At 38.9% G+C, this 22227-nt stretch overlaps 2 protein-coding genes across 3 annotated transcripts in view; one reads left to right on the top strand and one right to left on the bottom strand.

Moving 5' to 3' along the window:
- The window catches only part of STXBP6 (syntaxin binding protein 6), a 242792-nt gene that overhangs the window by 104850 nt on the left and 115715 nt on the right, over window positions 1–22227 (bottom strand). The gene's annotated exons all lie outside the window — the stretch shown is intronic.
- LOC105864429 (protein ZAR1-like) lies at window positions 16845–17378 on the top strand. The gene has a single exon (XM_076003640.1). The coding sequence runs from the start codon at window positions 16845–16847 to the stop codon at window positions 17376–17378; it is 534 nt and encodes a 177-aa protein (XP_075859755.1).

The following is a 22227-nucleotide window of genomic DNA, read 5'->3' as shown; positions in this document are numbered from 1 at the left end:
AGAAAAACCAGAAGAGTTCTTCAGTTCCTCCTCGTCTTCCTCTGAGTGTGTGCACGCACGTTTGTGTGCATGTTTAGAAACTTTTCATTTAACTGAAATCAGCCTATCTGTTGACTTCCACCCTTTGGCCTGTGTGCTCTCCAGTCACAGAGAGTTATTTAACTTTTTTGTCCACATGGCAGCCCTCCAAATATTGAGAGACAGCAGGTATGTCCCCTTGAGTTCTTTCACATTAAACATTACCCCCTTGTTCAACTTGTGCAATGGAAAGAGAGATGCTAACGTACTACCAATGGCAGGCAGTATCTGTTTGGTGTGAGAGTCCCAGCAAGCTGGTATTCTGCGTAAGTAATGCTATGTTTCTATGTAGCCCATATTAACAAAGAATTCATGGAACTCAAAAGTTTTTTTAACTGCTTCAGATCTGAGAGAGATTAGAATTTAGTGTGATTATTTTTCTGTAGTCTTTAACGCAGTCTCTTCCTTTCAAATTCAGAACAAAACCAAGGCCCTAGATTAGCTTTTTCAATTAAATAATTCAAGATTTTAAGTTAAGATACAAAAGTTATCTTGGATGGATGTTACCGAAAGCCACTTGATAACCCCATTTGGACAGGGATAGGTGGCTAGATGAGGTTTATAATGAGGTGATAGAAAATGAAATGTCATATAAAAGTGAAATGCAGCAACCAGTGTGTGCCAAATAATTGTTAAAATCTTTAGCAATGAATAGAGTTTGCAATTTAGATGTACTTCATCTAAAAAAAATCACGCAGCCTTGCTATAAGTGTGTGCTTTACCTAAAGGCTTAAACAACAATTTATGAAAGAATATGATGACTTGATATGGCATAAGGTGCAAATGAGTAAATGTGATACAACAGACCAATGCCACTCAAAGTGTGGTCTGCAGACCATGCTATCTGTTACTACTCTGCAGTAACAAGAAAAATTGAGATAAACCACTTAGAAATTTTTATAGACATGGACAGGGTAGTTGTATGCTTGTTGAATCTAATATTTTAAAAATATGGACTTGTCTTTTTTTCTCATTTCATCTTTCTAGCAATTCATTTTAACCCTATTTTACTAAGGCATTGGTCTAAATAGATTGGAAATTTAAAAACGGATCCTCCACTACAGATATTTTCAGAAGCCAGCACTAGGTTAATTGGGATTTGAGCTCCTTTTCTTATTTACATAATTTCTTCATTGCAATCCTGATTTATGAGACCAATCTTAATGTTGCAAACACCTACACTGCCAGGAGATGGGTATAATTAGGGGGCAATTCACAGAATCATTAAATGATATGAAACTCAAACTATCTTAAAGGACACTAAAGAGCAGAACTGCCATTGAGGGGAAAGTAGCCAAAAAATAGCAGCTCAACTATTACAGCCACTCATTCCTTCACTGGCCAAACAAGAATTATTCCCTCCTTGCTGAAGGGCCAAAGTTCTGGAGACGAGTGCCACTTAATAAAGAATGGATCATTTTTGTTCATGACTTGGGCTACTTGGAAAAGGAAATGTCTGCAAGCCCATTTAGAACCCTAGCTGAGAGCTATGCTGTGAGGAAGAGAGGAAAGACTATAAGGCAATTAGACTTCACTGAAAATTTTTTAAACAATTTGAAAAGTGAATTGCTTTGCTGTAGTATATAATTTCCATGTTTAACCTTGTATTTTAAAGACATCAATTAAAAACAATGAGAGATGAAATCTTTATACAGTTTTTGGAAAAATCCTGCTGCTGCTCCTGGTTCACATTTTACCAGTCTCAAAAGAAAAAACATCACCAAGGAAGTGGAAATGGGATAAAGGCGTCAGCAGGATATAGGAAAATACTACTCCAGGGAAGGGTTTAAGGATGTGGGGAAGGATTCAAGAGCACTGCAGCTGACAGACAGCTTGGCCCTTCCCTTTCCTCTGCTCTGCCTTGCTTTGATGTCAACATGTCATTCTCCAGCAACTCAGGCTTATCGGGATTTACTGAGCCTTAAATTATACATCATCTTTCACTGTCATTTGGTAACAGATACTAAAGCCGGTATCAGAAAATATGCCACTGTGATGCAAGAAATAGAGTTATTTAAAATTAATTTCTCATAGATTTTATCTTACAGGCACCTTAATTTCCGGTGGCTGAGGTCAACATGCTTCTAATTAATCATTTGTCATCCCAGGACTATGTTCCAAGTTTTGGTCACAAGATATAGTTTAAAGTTGTCCTTGCCCTTATTTTTTAGTATGACAGATTAGTAGTACTTAACTATTAATATGCACAGCACTATTTTATATACTCTCAATCACAAGATTGAGATGCAACATCTGCATATTAAACAGAATAGTCAAATGCTTAGCTTTTTTTTTTTTTTTTTTTTTTTTTTTTTGAGACAGAGTCTCGCTTTGTTGCCCAGGCTAGAGTGAGTGCCGTGGCGTCAGCCTAGCTCACAGCAACCTCAAACTCCTGGGCTCAAGTGATCCTTCTGCCTCAGCCTCCCGAGTAGCTGGGACTACAGGCATGAGCCACCATGCCCGGCTAATTTTTTTTTTTTTATATATATATATTAGTTGGCCAATTAATTTCTTTCTATTTATAGTAGAGACGGGGTCTCACTCTTGCTCAGGCTGGTTTTGAACTCCTGACCTTGAGCAATCCGCCCGCCTCGGCCTCCCAAGAGCTAGGATTACAGGCGTGAGCCACAGCGCCCGGCCTAAATGCTTAGCTTTTTATTTTGTTTTTTAATAGAATTCCAAAATACTAGCTAATGTAATGATTTCTTATACTCTCCTTAATAAGTCAAAGGATGAAAAATCTATGAATTTGTAACAATGACAAATCTTCAAAGACAGGCTGACTGTATTGTCCTTCCCTTTCCTAAAGAAAATATCCATCCCTTTTATTCCTCATTTAAAAGACCACATGCAACTATCCTATGTGCCAGGGCCATAGCCCCTTGCAGCCTTCGCATGGACTCTGCTGGCTCCCTGTAGATGTCTCTCTTTTCCCTAATCTATCCATTGTCACAAAGACTCTTTCCTTTTTTACCTTTTGCATTCGAAATGCACATTAGAAAGATGGCTTGCACATAATTCTCGGATGGAGATTTGCAATGATGTATCAAGATTTATGAGCTTGCCTGATAGCATTTCAGTATTTCACTCATACATTTCCAAAGGATATGGCTCTTAGCTTAACAGGTTTTGCTCATTTTCAGAAAATTATTGTCTGGAATGTTTCAAACATGTAAGTACTAGGCAGCAGGACTGCCACGAAGCAAAACATTAGTCTCCCACAGCTTTTACCAGAAGTTATTTATCACAAAGTTTGGGTCAACAGTGTCTTCTTCAAGGAGGAGTAAGAGGAATCACAGATGAGGACAATTTGTCTTGTTTCTCAGAGCTTAACAAAAGTACGCAATTGCATTTCACGTCACTGCTGTCTATAGAGGTCAGACTTGGAGCTCTCACTATTCCTGTAACAACCTCAATCAATGTAGAGATAGAACAAAAATGACTAAATTGAGATAAGAGCACAAATGAGATGGTTTTGCAAATTCTTTCATTTCAACTATGGTTCAGAATTACACTCTGATATATTTCCTTCAGATAGTGGTAGAAGTGAGGTTTTCAAAAGCCATCTACAGATGGTCCACTGAGCTACCCAGAAATTACACACACGTTATAGATCATGGATTCTTTCACTACTAAAACAGTGGAATAACTATTACTATTAGCATTCATATTACTATTACTATTATGATTACTACTGCAGCTGTATTTTATCCTAAGCCAATAAAAAACAAAGCAATGGTTCTTACTTACCAAGAACAAGTAAATCATTTGGACTTTTAAATATAGTCCAGTAAGAGGATATACAATTTTTTATTTGCTTCGTCCTTCTGGTGAAGAAGCTAAGCTATAAGACTTTTAAAAAATTAACAGAAATTAACATAAACTGTGAGGTCATGGTATGTTTATACCAATAAATAATCTTCCTCTCCTTTTTCTATCCCTTTCTGATCAATATGCATACCCATAACTCTGTCCAGCTAGTTCTAATACAGCTACAAGATAAATAATCTTTATCAGGTGAAGGTGAAATAAATAAATGAAGCAGTCAATCAATCAATTTCTTTCTCTTCCTAGGCCAAGGTTTATAGAACAAAAATAGATAAATTGTGAACCTAAAAGAAAATTGCAATGAAAATAAAACAAAGAAATGCAGTTTATACTCTCAAAAATTCACTAATATTTCAGAACTGATTTCTTAATAGGCTTTAACAGACAGATACATGTCTTCTTTTTAAAATCATGATGTTTTAACTTAATTAATATAATTAGAACTCTGATTTTGAAGTAACTATCAGAAAGACTCTGATAGTTAGAGAGTTACCAGTATTTCATTGTATAACTTAAGGTAAAATCACTCCCAAGAAATATGACATAAAAGGTCCTCAGGCCCTAGGTTTTGGATAAATATGAGTTTCATGATCAGGGAATCTGGTGGTCTGTGTCTAAATTTCCATGGAAGCTTAACTGAGCTTAGAGGACAGAAGATTGACCAGGGATGTGGAGAATATACCAAAAGGCCAGAGACATCACCCTGACAGCGCCTGAGGCATAAAAATCTAGCCTTTGCAACTGTGTAACTAAAATAGCAAATTTTCTGCAGATTATTTTAAGGGATAATTTAAATTTCTTTAAAAAGTTTAATCTCTACCTGACTACAGCTGTAGGAGGATGTCTGGAATTTGTTTTGCAGGGTGAGTGGGGAGTATTTTATTTAAAAAATCTTTTTTGATCTCCAGAAAATTTTAGGGAGAACTCAGGGTTCTGGAGTAGAATACCTCCAAAGTTTCCCAGTGTCTGAATTATCTCTAGGATCTGTGACCCCTGGGGACTTGAATTCTCAAAATGTGATTCATGGACAAACAGCTCTTTACAACCCTGGATTCAGAGTATGGACTTCTTCACCTTAGGAATTAGAGGTAGTTAATTCTCAGACACAAATATGACATTCCTAGACCAGATGTCCTGAGGTCATCCTGTCATGGACAAACCAGGGTTGGCACAGAGCAATCTCATGATTTAAGAGTAGCTGAGAAAAATCCAGAAAACTATTGTAGGAGGAAGAAAATGCAATTGTGCTCCTCATCCACTTGCTTATTTCCAGGAAGTTAAGGCGTTGAACTCTAAATTAGTGTGGTAAAAGTACGCTAAAATCCTCGTTCAACGTTATTCCTAATCATAGCAACTCATGTAATGATCTTGTAGAAAAACCCCATACTCTCAGGAATGAAACAAAAACTAGAAGAAAAGATAACAAAATGGGATAGGCAAAAGTATATTTGGTTTCCTATATTTTGCACACTTTTTGACAAGGTACCAGCAACCCATGTGGGAAGAGAAGGATGATCACACATTCCTCGTTGAAGAGGACTGTGAGAAAGGGCTGTTACCACGGTGCACAGTAGGTTCCAAACATGGAATGCAGCTTTAGCAACAGCCTTCCCCAAACACCAACAGCACCCAAAATACTCAAAGACAATGTCTGGGAGGTCAAAATTTTAAATTAGAAATCAAGCATCCCAGGTTTGGGAAACTGGATATCCATACACTAAAGAATGAAGTTGGACACCTACCTCATGCTATATATTAAAATAAAAATTAACTCAAAATTAACCACAGACATAAATGTAAGAGCTAAAACTTCAAAGATGTAGATATAAATCTATGTGACCTTTGGATAAAGTTTCTTAGGGCACTAAAAGCCCAAGAGACAAAAGAAAAAAAATAAATTGGATTTCAACAAAATTAAAAACTTTGTGCCTGAAAGAAATCAATCAATAAAGTGAGAAGACAACCTACAGAATGGGAGAAAATATTTGCTAACCACATATTTGGTGAGGGACTTATACCAGGAATATATAAAGAGGCCAGGCACGGTGGCTTATGCTTATAATACTAGCCCTTTGGGAGGCCAAGGTGGGAGGATCACTTTAGGCCAGGAGTTGAGAACAGCATGGGCAATATAGCAAGTCCCCATCTGTACAAAAATATAAATAAAATTAGCTGCATGTGGTGGCCCGTGCCTGTAGTTCCAGCTACTTGGGAGGTGGAGACAGGAGGATTGTATGAGCCTAGGCATTTGAGGTTACAGGGAGCTATGATCAGGCCACTCTGCCTTTGGCCTGGTCAACAAAGTAAGCCACTCTTTAAGAAGGAAAAATTACCCTATAACAAATACACTGGCAGGAATGTGTAGTGTTTCATTTCCCAGTTCTTCACAAAAACATCTTGAATGTTTTAACAAATGATGAATAAATGCCAAAAATAAAAAAACAAAATTTAAGTTACCTTTAGGGTTCATCAGCTTTCCTTAAAGAAGAATTATTTCTCTTCAGAAAGAAGGTGAAGAGGTGATTTTATTTTTAATCAAATGTCCCTCAAGTTGCTAAATACCTCAGATTAAATTCACCTCCCACTTGGGATCTGGAGGAGTGATCATGTCCAATCTATGACAATTTTAACAAACCTGTGAATATACTTCACACCTGTGACTCTGCCGCCACACACTTAATTTTCTTTGTGTAGTACAGTGACTTGGTTAATGAAATAAACGAATATTTGTCAGTGGACACAGTAGTGGGCGAAGGTGAGGCATGCATACTTAGTTAAGGATGGTGTAGGTGGGTGATAGGCTAATTTCTTATAATCTTTACTTGCTTATGGTACCCAAGAGCCTAAACTATGACAGTATGCTTGCAATAAAGAAATAGCTAGACATATGACAGGATCTAAGAGAGAGAAATTAGGTCATATTGAATATTACAGAAGTTTCATTTGTGGCCTACCAAAAAATGTAAAGTGAAAAGAGAGAAACCTTGGGAAAAGTTCAGATTTCCAGAGATTGATATCTAGAGCCTTTAAAATGTTTTTGTGATTTTTATGCATAGCTTTAGGACAGAACATTCAACAGTATCTAGGTGTCAGAAAGCACCACAAACCCATCTTGACACTCACCAGTGTACTTGCTCCTAGTATTCATAATGCAAAGAAAGAATTAGGAACTCTATACTCAAAACACATATGGAGGAAGGTGTGTAAATGTTCTCATTTTTGTACACTAATTTTTTTTAAAGAAGTGTTAGCTGTGGCCATTTTCTAAAATAACAAGGGTATCATTTACACTTCATTTTTTAATGTTTTTTTCCTGATAGTTTGAAAATATTTGCTCATTAAAATCCTTAACTATGTTTAACATCTGATCAACACCACATCTTCTCTTTCTCATTTCCAAAATGCTGAGTTGATTCTTCAGGGGGTATGTAATACTTTCTTGCTGGTAATAGTTTAAATATCATTTTTCTAGCTTGGTGAGAATGAAACTCAAGGCTAACTGCACATTTCTAGCTATTCTTTTTCTCTTTCTAAATACAACTCACCATACTCTACTTGAATGGGAAGAATTCTGCTAGCTGGCAAGGCCTTGGCCCGGGAGGAGCCATGCTGCTCCAAGAGCTCCTCAACAAGTCTGGTCCCAGTCTTCCTTACCTGCCCCCACCCCAGCGCCTCCTCGACACCACGTCCTTCAGGCCCCTAAACCATTTCACAGTCTCTTGCCTTCTGTATCAATTGTCCTTAGAGGTTTAGCCTTTCCCAGAATAGTATGAAGGGTTTGCCAAGGAACTCATATCCACAAGGAGAGACTGTCTTTTCCCACAAACTGTGGTCTGTTTTGCTTGTTTCTGGGAAACAGGAAAATGAGCCCTATTATCCATATAGCAGCACACGCCATGACCACATGAGATGATGCAAACAAAAGATCTAGAAATCCGGTATGTGGGATGTATTGCTGCCTGTGCAACAAACACAACACAAGGGTTTAATACTTAATAAACCTGGCTTCGCAGTCAGAGACCTGGTTTCAAATAGGCTTGATCTTTTAGTAACTGCCACTTAGTAGGCTAGCTTTGTAATCTTTTTAAACCACATCTTTCTTATCTATAAAATGGGAATAGCATCACTTACCTCACAGGGATGTGGTGGGGAGCCAAAGAAGTATTTGTGAAATAATTAATACAACACCGTACATATAATACAATATCTCAATGAAAGGTAACAATTACTACTGTTTTCATTCTGTTGAACAAAGCAAACCTGGTATGAGGTATATAATCCCAGCTTCAACCAGGAAACTATTTGAGGGCTCCCTAATGGTTCAATAAGGTGCTTAGAGCAGAGTGTGATCTCTGCGAAGAAATTTATAGTTATCTTCTAAGAAATGCAATTTTACTAAAATTTTCCAATATTTGCAAACACACATACTACAAAGCATTGGCTTAATTCAACCTACATAATATCTTTTCTTTTTGAATATCAAAAGGTATCTGTTTAGTGCTTAAGTTCTTTCTTTTTGTTTAAATACTACTTTACTATAAGAGGGTAGGATGCCAAACCAATTCAAAGTTTAGAATCAACTGGCATTAAAACAGTAGGAGCTACCCGGTTTAATGCCAACTGCAAGGCCTGTTGCTTTTCCTTCAGAACAACGATCCACTCTGCACAGGCACATGCAGGAGTCCCTGCGGCTTGGGAAAGCCAGGCAGCAAATTACAGTCATTTTCTCATAGGAAGGAAACTGCTCCCATCTGCCTATTTTAGCCCATTTTATTGACTATGGCCTTTCCTGCTATATTTTTAAATAATAGCTAAAAAAAAAAAAAATCCCAATCCTTCCTTTCATGTTTCAGCTCTTTCTTGTTTCAAAATTGGCCCCACATCCCACCCTTTCCATTGCTGGTCTCTGTGCTCCTTTCTGCAGCCCCACCACCATCAGCCTTGGCAAGACACTCAGTGGACTCCCACATTCCTCGATCTTCATTCCCTCCCAACCCTCGTTTTTTCAGAATACCATGCATCCCATTCCAGGCCTTGCCAGCACTGCTTTCACACAGCAGTCGTTTACCTGAGTCTTTGCACAGTCTGATTTACTGCGTCAGCAGCCACGTCCCCAGAATGAGTCATGCTCCAACTCTTCTGTTAAGTCCTCTGTCCCTTATTTATCTCCTACCTCCTCCCTTTTACCTCCTCTCCCTCACTCTTCCCTCTCTCCAGCAAATCCTTGATGGAAAATTAGCGAAGAATCTCAGGATTAAAGGGAGGCTTGTGTGTTATGAAAACCAACTCCCTAACTTCATAGATGAGAAACTGATGCTCAGAGGAAGTAAGTGACCTCTGCAGAGGTACCCAGTTAACGAGGGGGGGGGGGGAGCTGGGAGCAGTGATTCCCCTGTTTTGATTCCTGATCAGATGTGTTCCCAACACTGCAGCTGCTCTCACCTAGCAGAGCTATTGATGCCATTATTTTCCCTTTCCTTAATCTGCTTAGCCAAAGGTAGATCTCCCTCTTGCCACAGCAAGGCTATCAACTCTGTAAAGATAATCTCTTTTCCTCTTACTAAATCTTAGTGGCTGGAATTCTGCTTGTTTTCAAAATTCTCCTAAGAGCATATCTCTACAATCTTCCAATTCCTGCAAGTACATGGGGATGCTGTCATTTCCAACAGCAGCCTGGACACCAGATAAATGCATCCTTCTATTTGGTGACCATGACTCATTATTTTGCACCCACCTGCCTAGGAAGTAATCCTCGCTTACTCCACTTTAAGCAGAGTGGATCTTTGACACATTAGAGAAACCTCCCAAGAAGTCCATGCCATCACCACCCCCAAGTATGCACTTTAGTTATAATAATAGAGAAGATGATTCTGGTCATTAATGAATTTAAATGAAAGAATGGCATATCAAATTCAATGATGGACTTTATGCCACAGATTTGAGCCACTCTGAATTCAATATTCTAATCTTTAACCTAATTTTTATCTCTCAGTTAAGTATTTCTTCCTTTTGCTTGCATTTTTATTTTTAATATGAAATATTTCTGACATTCAGCCACAATGAGATATCACCTTACCCCAGTTTGAATGGCTTTTATTAAAAAGTCCAAGAACAATAGATGCTGGCATGGATGCAGAGAGAAACGAATGCTTATACACTCTTGGTGGGACTGCAAATTAGTACAATCTCTATGGAAAACAGCATGGAGAGTTCTCAAAGAACTAAAAATAGAACTACCATGTGATCCAGCAATCCCACTGCTGGGTATCTACCCAAAGGAAAAGAAGTCATTTTATCAAAAAGACACCTGCACTCAAATGTTTATTGCAGCACAATTCAAAATTGCAAAGATGTGAAATCAACCCAAATGCCCATCACTTCATGAGTGGATTAACAAAATATGGTATAGGTACACCATGGAGTACTAATCAGCCATGAAGAAGGATGTATTAAGGCCTTTTGCAACAATTTGCATGGAACTGGAGACCGTTATCCTAAGTGAAGTGTCTAAAGAATGGAAAAGCAAACACCACATGTAGTCACTGTTAAACTGGAACTAACTGATGAGCACATACGTGCACAGAGGGAAGTAAAACTCAGTGGAAGTCAAGCAGGGGTGAGGGGAAGGTGAAAACTTACCTAATGGGTACAATAAAGACTATCTGGGTGATGGGCATACATTTAACCTGGACTCAAGCATTGCAAAAGCAATCCATGTAACCCAAAACATCTGTACCCCTATAATACTCTGAAACTTAAAAAAAATTCACATTGTACCCCATGAATATGCAAAATTATTACATGTCAATTAAAATATATATATTTAAAAATAACATTATATCAAACTGAGCTATATAAAAACATATAGAGAACAAATAACAAATATTCAAGTATCCATGATCCAATATAAGAAATAATCCATAACCATAGATATCTTTATGTATCCATTTGTGATATTTCCCCTGCCACCAGGAAAGGTGACCAAAAATCTAAATTTGATGTTTGTAATGCCCATACATGTCATTGTTCTTTTTTTATACATAAATATGTATATATATATATATATATATACTAATCCTATATAACATATAATACTTTTTATATTTGTAAAATTTTATAAAAATGGCAGTACAGGAAATATATCCTTCTGCAACTAGCATTTATGCTTAACATTATGTTTGTAGAACTTATTAATTAATGTAGCTTTAGTTATTTTTTTATTGCTGTATAGTATTTTATTTTATTTAAAATATCACAATTTTAAATCCATTTTCCTATTTACAGATAGTTATATTCAAGTTCTCAATATTATAAGCACTGTTGTCCTAAAAGTTCTTTTTCATGTTTCTTGTGAACATGCTCATTTCTCTAGGGTATAAGCTGAGCCCTATAAGCACATCTTAAACTTTAGAAGGTTTTGCCAAACAGTTCTCCAAAGTGGTTATATCAATTTAAATTCCTATTCAATGTATTAGAGCTCCGCCCTTACCAATGCTTGTTCTACCAAACTTCAGAAACTTTTTCCAATCTGATGAGTGTGAAATGGCATCCCATTTCTTGATTACTAGTGAGGCTGAGTATCTTTCATGTTTACTGATTATTTGCATTTCCTCTTCTTTCAGCTACCTGGTCATAGCTTTTGCCCATTTTATACTGAGTTGTTTTTATTGTTCTACAGCAATTCTTATATTTTATTTCTTTGTCAATTACACAAACTTGCAAATATCTCTCCCTTGCATGTGGCCATTTTTTCAGTCTGTTTATGGTGGTTTTAGTGTACAGAGGCACTTTTAATGCAGTCAAATTAACAATCTTTGCCTTTACAATCTGTCCTTTTTGTAGTTGTTCAAGGAATCCTTCTTTACTCTGAGAAATAAAAATATACGTCTACATATTTTGTGCTAAAAGCTTTAAAGCTTTGCTCTTTTTACATTTAGATCTTTAATCCACAGAATTGATTTCTGCACATGATATAAGCTAGAGGTCCACTGTCTTCTCATTATGAATAATCACATGTCATGGTTCCAATTACTGAGGAGTTAGCCTACCTTTGCCCTTTAATGCCACCTGTAAGACATTAAGTTTCCATATATGCATGGATCATTAATTTATTTTGTCTCTTCACTTTGCTTTATTAGCAGTTTATATTTTTGTGAAAATGGCCCAGAAAAGTTCTTCTTATTCTAGGATAAATACAGACCAAAACTGAACTGATGATGGAGATGCTGAGTGGTTGACAGGTATATTCACAATAAACTAAGTGACTCATTTCTTCTTTTTTCCCCCCACTGCTTCACTTTGAGTCTGTATGAGTCCTTGTGGTTTAGGTATTTTTCCTGGAGACAGAAGATAGTTGGGTTGTATTTTTTCATCTATTCAGCTAGCCTGTGTCTCTTGGGTGGGGCATTTAGACTGTTCACATTGATTGATAGAATTGATATGTGGGATGCTCTTCTGTTCATCATGGTGGGTAGTACCTTATTGCTTTGTCATTTCACTTGTGCTATTGTTTTATTGGAGCTCCGAGCTTTAGCTTTTGGGCAGTTTTACCCTAGTGGGTGTCTATTGTGCTGATCCATGTATAATGCCATTCTGATTATTTCTGTAGGGCAGATATGGTCTTGACAAATTTCCTCAGTGTTTGCTTGCCTGGAAAAGTCTTTGTTTTTACTTCATATATGAAACTTAGTTTTGAAGGATACAAAATTCTAGGCTGGCAGTTGTTCTGTTTAAGGAGACTGAAGATGGGACCCCAATCCCCTCTGGCTTGTAAGGTCTCAGTTGAGAAGTCTGCAGTTAGCCTGATGGATTTTACCTTTGTAAGTTACTTGATGTTTTCACCTCGTGGCTCACAGGAGTTCCTCCTTCATGTTGATTTTGGCCAGTCTGATGACGGTGATTGCCTCTTTGTAATGAATCTCCCAGGTGTTTGTTGAGCTTCTTATACCTGGATGTATAAATCTCTAACAAGACCAGGGAAATTTTCCTCAATTATTCCCTCAGATAGGTTTTCCAGCCCTTGTGCATTTTCTTCTTTACCTGCAGGGATGTCTATGATTCCTATATTTGGCTGTTTTGCGTAATCCCATATTTCTTGTAGGCTTTGTTAATTCCTCTGACTTCTCCATTCTTTGTTTTTGACTGAGTTAATTCAAAAGAGTTTTCTTCAAGCTCTAAGATTCTTCTTCCTGGTCTAGTCTATGCTTAAAACTTTCCATTGTGTTTTGTATTTCCTCAAATGAATTTTTCATTTCCAGAAGTTCTATTTTTATTTATATATTGATCTCTTTAGTGAGTTTTTCATTCATTTCCTGAATTGTTTTTCAGGTTTCTTTGAGTTTGTTTTCCATTTTCTCTTGGATTTCATTGAGCTTCCTTACAATTCATATTTGGAATTCTTTATCTGTCATTTCAATGTTTTCATTTTGGTTGGTATTCATTACTAGAGAGCTGGTTTTCCCTTTTGGAGGTGTGCTTTCATTCTGATTTTTCATACTTCTGGCATTCTCTCACTGATTCCTTCTCTTCTGGGGCAACTGTCACTTTTCATTTTTGTATTTTCTTTTGTTTAGATGGGGCTTTTTTTCCCCTTCCCTCTCACTTGTAAAGGAGTGTCTGTAGCATAAGTTGGGTAAGAACTTTTGACTTCAGTTTGGCTTTTGGATGGATACCTTGGTTACAGATATCCTTGGTCTGGTGGTTTTCTTAGCTGCTAGTTGTTTGTAGGCTATAGCAGTGGTGAGCTATGTGTGTGGGAAGGTTTCCTGTCTCTCTTTAATGAGGGAGGATGGAGGTCTCTGAGATACTTTCTTTTTCTCCAGCCCTGTGGTCTTAAGAGTGTGAATTGTATCAGCACACCCAGTTTAATCTCTGAGCCAGCAGGTGGTGCTTGTGGGTAAGAATCAGCCACACCCTGTATGACTGAGTTGGCAAATACTGTGCAAATTGACCTCCCTGTCAGTAGGTGATGCTGGAAGAAACAAGCTTCAGTGTTGTTTGGGAGACTTGTGATGGGCTCTAGTCCCTCAGGAGAAGCACTCAAATGCCTCCGGTGGTGGGTGGGGCCCTGGAACTCCCAGATGAGTCCTTCTTCCTCATCACAGCAAAAACATGTGAGGGAGCATGGCTGGCCAGGATAGGTAGGGTGAGCCTGCCCTCAGGCTCCACAAATGCTGATAAGGTAGCTGTTACAGCAGGGGTCAAAGATCTGCTTCCAGTTTCTGGGTAAAGCCATGAAGGAGGGGCTGAAGTGGCTCCACCCAACCAGAAAGACTGCTTGTGGAGGCAGGGTCATCTTAGATTCACAATCTGATTGTCAGGAACAGGTTTTGTTCTTCTACCTGCCATCTCCACTCTGTGGTCTCCCTCTGGTGTCTGCCAGCAGGCAGGAACTCAAACTAGCTGAGCTCCCCTTTGAGGGTGCTGTGGGCTGGGAGCTTCCCTGTTCAGGATCCTGCTCTGGGCTGAGAGTATGGCCTTCCTGTGGGGGGAGGGGTGCTCTACTAGTGCATTGTGGCTGGGACCCACACTGCACTCTCTTTTCAGTTCTGCCCATAAGGGAACCCTCACCTCCCAAGATTAGTTCAGAAATCTCCCCTCTGTGCCCCTGAGCAACAAGATCGAGTCCTGGGGCTATAGGGTCTGGCCTGTAGGCCTGTCCACCGGTCTCTGAAGATCACTTCCTAACCGTGCCAGGGAGAAGTGTGCTGGTCTTGCTCAAGCAGTTTTGATGTCCCTCTGCTTCAGAATGTGCCCTCTTCTGATGGAGTGTTCAGGCAAGCAGCACCAGGGAGGGCTGATGACCAGAGAGCTCACAATCCAAGCACCTCATAGTCTGATGCAGATCTTTAAGAGAAAAGGTCTGAGCCCTGTTCTCTGTGGAAGCCCCAACAGAGGGTAAGCAGCAGCTCCTGAGAGCCCCGGCTCAAGTGTCTCTCTCGGCAGCTGGGGGCAGAATAGGGGAAGGAGAGGAATAGAGTCTGAATAGAGGAAGCAAGCACTGTGGTCATCTCTGCCTCTCTCTTTGGAAGGCAGCTAACTGGGAATGTCCAGGCTCTGGGATCATGCAGATCCCTTGGGACCCACCAACTTCCTGTGGCTCCCACAGTCCGGAGTTGAGAGATGTTTGTGTGAGAATAAGCAAGATGAAAACAGATGGGCTGATGCTCCGTGGGGGGGACAAAGGGGCACAGTGGGTGGAGAAGCAATATGGCGCCTACCATCTTGGCTTGGATCTGTGTTAATGGGAAACGCCCCAAGGGGGCTGGCAGCCTGGTGCTTTATCCTCAAAAAGTTCCCAGGTCATTGGTGGCAGCAGCTTTTGGGCTCATGAGGGTAAGAAGGCTCTCTAATAGCTCAGCAGTCTTCTGACTGCCAGAGATGCGAGGGAGGGAAAAACAAACCACTCCACCTGCCCTTTTCGCTGGACTCCAAGACACTCGGGGATTGACCTCTGCCAGTATCTTGCTCCTTCTTGTTCTGCTTCACAACTTCCTTCTGTGGAATTTCTTGTAGGTTCTGGCACTTTTCCTTCAGAATTATACCCAATCTATGATTGTTTGTTTGTTTGTTCTTCTTTTTCATCTAAAACTTTTCCTTCTTCTTTCTGAGATGATCTGGCAGCGGGTGTCTCTGGTCGACCATCTTCCAAGGGAAGTCTAAGTGACTCATTTTTAAGCCAGTAATGCAATTATTCTTCACAAAAATTACAAATCACTATACAGACCTTTGAGTTCACTTAGAAATAGATAAAATCTCAAATGCCAAGGGAGTAGTAAGAAAAAATGAGGGTGGCAATGGTCATGATCCACCTAAAACTAAGATTTACTTCTTAATCATTAAGAATAAGAATTGCTTGTTGCTCGTTTGGTATTTCTACATTCTCATTAGCCTGTCTGATGCTAAAGGATCCCCAGGATCCCCTAAGCTACAGACCCTGGGTCCTAGGGGAACTTACAATCAGTGAAGGACACACACAAGGTCACGGCTGGGTCTAACATGTCAGATTATGAGAAGTAACAGCTAGAGGTACAGACTTACAGGAAGGAACAATTATTCTGCCCAAGGGAAGTTCAGGGAATTAACACAAGGAAGCAATACCGGATGAACTCCTGTCTCTGTAAATTTTGCTAGAAAAGACATAGCTAAAATTCAGCTACCATAAAGAGAGAAATAAGAAACCATTGGACCAAGATACTCTTCTGCCCATACAGTTAGCAGGTTTCAGTTTAATTCCACATTCAGGATATTGTACTCAATATCCTGGATTTGATAAACTACTCACAGTTACAAATTCACCCCATGCTCAAAGCATATGACATGTAAAGACAGAATTACATAGGATTGACACTTCATCTTATAGGTGAATTTATAATAGAACTTCATTAAATGGTGTATTCCCCTAAATAAATGCATTTTCATTTACTTACTCACAAAATGTGGACTCCTAAGAGTCCTTCCACTGCTCACTGTAAGGTGCACCTAGATAAAGATAGCCCTTGCCCAGTTTCAGCTTCACATGAAGCACATTGCAAACAGCTGAACACAAAGATATTAGGTACTGTGGACCAGAACATTTCCTACCATTACTGGTGACACTAAACAAGACTAATTCCATTCAAGGCACAAGCAATTACAGGCAAAACAACTAAAGTAACAATGGCCAGAAAACACTCTGTGAGATAATGTCACAGATATACAGATAGTCTCCTCCAAATATGTGAAATTACAATTGCAGTGGAGGGAGAGAAGCCTCGGTCTTGTTCCCAGCAGCTGCCCTGTCCCTAAGGAAGTACAAAGAATGGCTTTCGCAATTCTCCAGTCAGAAACTTCTCAACTCCATGGGATTTCTAAGTAATTTCTTAGAAACCAGTAATTCCACTTTTATTTTCTTCTTCCCAGTATGATCTACAGTAATAGTAATTCCACTTTACTTGTTGATGGGGACAACAAGGAGCAACAGGAGCAACAAGGAGCATCCGGGTCCTGCCCAGGCCAGCCAGCAGCAGCCACCAACGCCAAAGTCAGAAGATGACAGGCAGGAGGAGCTGGGACAGCCCGATGAGCTGGAGGAGGAAGATGCCCCCCGCCTTCAGGAAAGGAAGAGCAGACAGGTGCGTGGAGTCGCAGGCGCCAATACGCTCCGGAAGCCCAACTTCCAGTTTTTGGAACCAAAATATGGCTATTTTCACTGTAAAGATTGTAAGACCAGGTGGGAGAGTGCTTATGTGTGGTGCATTTCTGGAACTAATAAGGTTTATTTCAAACAACTCTGTTGCAAATGCCAAAAGAGTTTTAACCCTTATCGAGTAGAAGCAATCCAATGTCAGACCTGTTCAAAGTCTCGTTGCTCCTGTCCTCAAAAGAAAAGACACATTGATCTAAGGAGGCCTCATCGACAAGAACTGTGTGGTCGCTGCAAAGACAAGAGATTCTCCTGTGGGCACATTCACAGCCTTAAATACATCGGGTGATAAGACCATATATATGAACCAATCAAAACAGCAGTAATTGCTTACCTAATTGACTTTGGAAAATACTGAAAAGGCTTATATAACAGGTTTTTCAAGTATTTCACAATCTGAAAATATCCTCCAGAAATACATTTTAGGATTTCCATCTTCCCCTTACCTTAAAGTGTGAAGGAAGAAGAAATCAACTAACACCTGACTTTCTTTCCCTTCCCCCTTTTTTATTTTAATAGATTTTGGAAATACAAGCTGAATTCCATTACATGTATATACTGTATAGTGGTAAAGTCTGGGGTTAGCTAAAAACAAACTTTCTGATTTGCTTGTAAGTTATCTCACAACACAAATAAAGACACATTTTGCCTTCACACTCCCAGGAGTCCCTGGAACATATTACGGTACCTAGAAAACTCAGAAGAGGCAAGTGTTTCAGAATGGCTTGGATATAAAACAAAGACAGGATAGTACTGCTAAAATGGAAATATTTATGCAGTAAGGATTCTGACATGTTCCCAAATATTTCTGCTCTCCTGGCTGCCTAGTTTTATTTAATTTTTGGCAAGGGGCTTTGATGCTTATTTCTTTCTTACTACTTTTCTTCTTTGTATAAACAAACAAGCATTTATTTGATTTCCAATCTGTCTAGCTAAGTCCTGGTAGAAAAAAAGGAGAAAAAATTCTTGCCAAAGGGAGCATAACACTATGGGGATTGCAAGTAGGTGGTAAAAACTGGGACAAGAAGCATGGGACTAATAGAAGAGATTAAATACACTTTCTAAAACAGCTTCTCTAAATGTCTTTGGGCTCGCAACATTGCTCTGACTAGTCATATAGATATTTTTCTACATGTAAGAATGGCATGGGAACTCTATCTCAGAGTTCTTTATTTTGCATAAATAACAATTTATGCTAAGTAAGTTAAAGAGTCAAGATTTCACCTATTTTATTCCCTGTGATTACTGAGAAAAATGTATAGGCTGAGGAACTCCATTAGTGCACTGCTATCACTGTTGTGTGCTTGCTTAGATGATTTTCATCTACAACTAGAAAGTAAATTTGTAAATAAATTGTGAATTATGGTTTTTTTAAAAAAATACTTCCAGGCCGGGCGCTGTGGCTCACGCCTGTAATCCTAGCTCTTGGGAGGCCGAGGCGGGCGGATTGCTCAAGGTCAGGAGTTCAAAACCAGCCTGAGCGAGACCCCGTCTCTACTATAAATAGAAAGAAATTAATTGGCCAACTGATATATATATATAAAATTAGCCGGGCATGGTGGTGCATGCCTGTAGTCCCAGCTACCTGGGAGGCTGAGACAGAAGGATCGCTCGAGCCCAGGAGTTTGAGGTTGCTGTGAGCTAGGCTGACGCCACGGCACTCACTCTAGCCCGGGCAACAAAGCGAGACTCTGTCTCAAAAAAAAAAAAAAAAAAAAAAAAAAGAAACAGGGAAAAAAAAAATAAAAAAATACTTCCAATGTAGAGGCTAGTCAGTTATCTATTAGGAGAGTATAACATGGTAGTTAAGAGCAGCCTCTAAAGGCAGGCTGCTCAGTTCCTGTCCCAGCTCTGCAGTTCACTATCTGTGTGAGCAGGGACACGTTATTTAACCTTTCTAGGCCTGGTTGCTCATCTGTCAAAGGAAGGTAATAACACTAACTATGTCACAGGGGTGAAGATCAAATGAGCTAATATATATGCAACACTCAGAACAATAACTAGAGAAGAGTGAGTACTAAGTGTTGGCTTCTGCTATTTTTTTTTTTTAAATAAAATTTCCAGTTGCTATAAGCCAAGGTTGGCTCCCTAATTTTAAAATAATGGGGCAAAATTTAGTGGACAAAAACAAGTGAAACCTTTTATGTAGAATATTTTCACTGAAAATGAGAAATGTAAAGAAATCATAATGGATGAATTTCTAGTGTTCTTCACATGCTATGAGTATGATATTCAGGAATTGCATGCAGAATTAGGCACTTGAGGCTCACTATTAAAGAAGAATGTTTATGAATGCAAGACTGATGTGTTGGGAATAATGGAGGTTTCTCCAGGGTTTCCACACTGTCCCCATTCCCTGGCCCACCCTGCCAAAGGCCCTTCCATACCCTCCCTCCTGGCTGAAAGATCTACTTTTCCTCAAATGTTAATCTTTGGTTCTCAGTTGTTGAGGTTGTTTCTCTCTTGGCCTCTGAGCTATGTTGATGTCTTTCTAAAACAGTCAAGTGGAACAAGCAACAATATTTTTTCATGTTATCTATAATTGCCAAAAACAGAACATACTTATGCTCAAACTCCTTTAAAAATCCTAGGAGTGATATCACTTGAATCTTGGTTTGCTGAAAAAGTGTTTGTAACTATTGTACTCGGCAATAACCTTTCTCCTAAAGACATCTTCAAAGAACAGTTTATTTATTTTCTAAATCACTTCTGATGTTGTCCTTTTCCCTGCTTTTGTGCCACAACAGATGCACAGTCTCTATGTCCTTCATCCAAGGGATGGATTGCAGTAGCCTTCCTTCGGGTGACATTAGCAGAAATGTCAACCAGATACGTCTTGGGTTTATTTTCTTTAGTATAGTTTCCCCCTCCCTTCAGTGCATTATGTTAACCTTTAAAGTGAAATATTTCCAAGTCTTTATAATTGCAACTTCAATAAAAAGTTCTTTTTCTCTAGTTCCAGAGAGCACATAATCAGTCAGGGATTTAATTCTCATTAATCTTAGTATACTGCATAGACAGCCTTTGAATTACCATCCAATGTTGTTACACCTCTGCACACAGAGACAATTGAGTGGAGGGAAGGGCGAGGAAACACTAGAAAACTGAAACAGAGAGGTGCCCTGAGATGCCCTATCTACTGGAAAACAGTCCTCCAGAATTTAGAACAATAAATCCCTAATTAGATTGATCTGTCAGTACCCCACAGGCTTCCTCTTCTCACTTTCCTTAGGAAACCAGACCTAATCTATACAAATGCTCATCATTACCAATGAGAAATTCAAAACTGAGTACAATTATACAGGAAGGTAAGAGAATTCAGCCCCCAGCACTACCATAGGAAAAACTGGAAAATGGGGCAGGAATATTCTGGAATATAGAAAGATTCCAGTTCACCCCTTATTAACCTTACTCCCTGTCAATGTTTCTAAACAAACCAGGCATCCTTAGGGTTTACTGTATTTTTTTTCTTCCATGTCTTGTTTTTATCCTGTTCACAGCCACATGCTAAGCTGTTCATTTATAATTTTAATAGTCTCTAGTTCACAATCCATTATTTCTTCTCCTTCTAGCTTATTAATCTATTAACAACTTCACACTGTGAAAATAAATTAGGATTAGATAACCTACCCAGCTTTTGACACCACTTTCCAGCTCTTTAGCAATCGCTTCAGATACTCATAAACCTAAATATAGAAGCAAGAAACACATAGCTGAAATAATTTAGTATCTTAGTGATTAAAGCAAAAACACGCAATCACCATCTCAAAATCTCCAAGTCAGCCTTGCAGCTGTCATATCTGATCATTGTTTATTTTGATTTATTCATTCCAAAGGTACATGAGACCATGCACCCCTAGCACATAAAGATTTCTAGTGTCTGCTGCCTGAGTATTAGGAAGAAAGAACTAAAGTTATTTAAATTTACTGAAAAATAAAAGCACTCTGCATATCAATCCAAGAAGTTCCCTTGGATTAGAAATTTCCATTAAAACCCAACATAAGCTTTAGATTTTTTTTTAAAAAATGGGGGTGACATTCCATAAGGCCAACAGATGACAGAGGATATAGGGTAAAAGTTCAGCAAAATGACCAAGAGAAACACACCCTTCAGGTTTTTAAGCCTCATAGCTAAACCAAATAGAAGAGTATGCTCAGAAAGAAAAAGTAAAAAGAAGACACCTAAAAAAAAATCTCTTCACAGGTTTGTTCTTCAACCAATCCCAAGTACAGACTGGACATTTGAATAAAATCTGCAACTTTGTGAGAAAACTTTGGAAAGCCATAGACATTTTGGATAAAGTTGTTATAAAATCAAGGAGTTCTTAGAAGCCTTTTAATTTTCCAATTTCCCGGACGCTTACCATCATAATGGCAAACATTTTCCATTCCATCTTCCCACATGCCCACACAGAACTGAAGCTGTTTTCCCCCAAACTGCTTTAAGGTTTGAAATACCCAAGCTAAAGGCCAGATTTCTGAATGTCTCCCTGTGCTGATGACAATTTATAGTCCAAACCAATCCCTTTCTGATACAGCAAATTATTTTGTCTTTTACTGGAGACTGCAGAGATTTAAAGTAGTAGTTTGCAGTTCTAAAAAGCATTCATGCCCACGTCGGCAGTTTCAGGAAGCTTTATTGTTGAACTTCCAAGGAAGCTAATAAACATTTGTCTGGTTTCCCATTTAGATTTTCGGTACTGGAAGAATACACGGCACAAGAGGCATTTCTTCAAATTAGATATTTTTATATCAGCAACAAAATTTATGGACTGCACCAGGTTTAAAAGGCCTAAGTAGAGAAACAGTGTTCTACAAAGAGTGGGCAAGTGACCTCTATTTCACCCTGGGCATCATTCAATGAACTGGAATGACTACTATTAGGAAAACACGTTCCATTTAATTTCTTTTCCCTTCTTCCCGTCTGATCTCGGCACTTTGAGAAGTCCAGTCTGGCAGAAAAGGTAGTGGTGCTGTACCAAATTAGTTTCTAGAGAATCTAGAAAATATGCTGTTTTCTAATCACAAAGCAGCACTTCATCGTATACAAAAAAAGTATATGGCTGAGGCTTCTAGATGCAAGGCTCAAACTTTTACAGGCACCTTAACTGACAGATATTTCCTAGGCCATAGGCACA

This window comes from Microcebus murinus, chromosome 6 (genome assembly GCF_040939455.1).
Source record: "Microcebus murinus isolate Inina chromosome 6, M.murinus_Inina_mat1.0, whole genome shotgun sequence".
In the NCBI taxonomy this organism is placed as follows: domain Eukaryota; kingdom Metazoa; phylum Chordata; class Mammalia; order Primates; family Cheirogaleidae; genus Microcebus; species Microcebus murinus.
The sequence above is the reverse complement of the archived record's forward strand: the minus strand, read 5'-3'. Positions and strand labels throughout refer to the sequence as shown.

What these genes read in the sequence shown, in the direction of transcription:
- LOC105864429 (XM_076003640.1), top strand. Translation starts at nt 16,845, where the DNA reads ATGGGGACAACAAGGAGCAACAGGAGCAACAAGGAGCATCCGGGTCCT.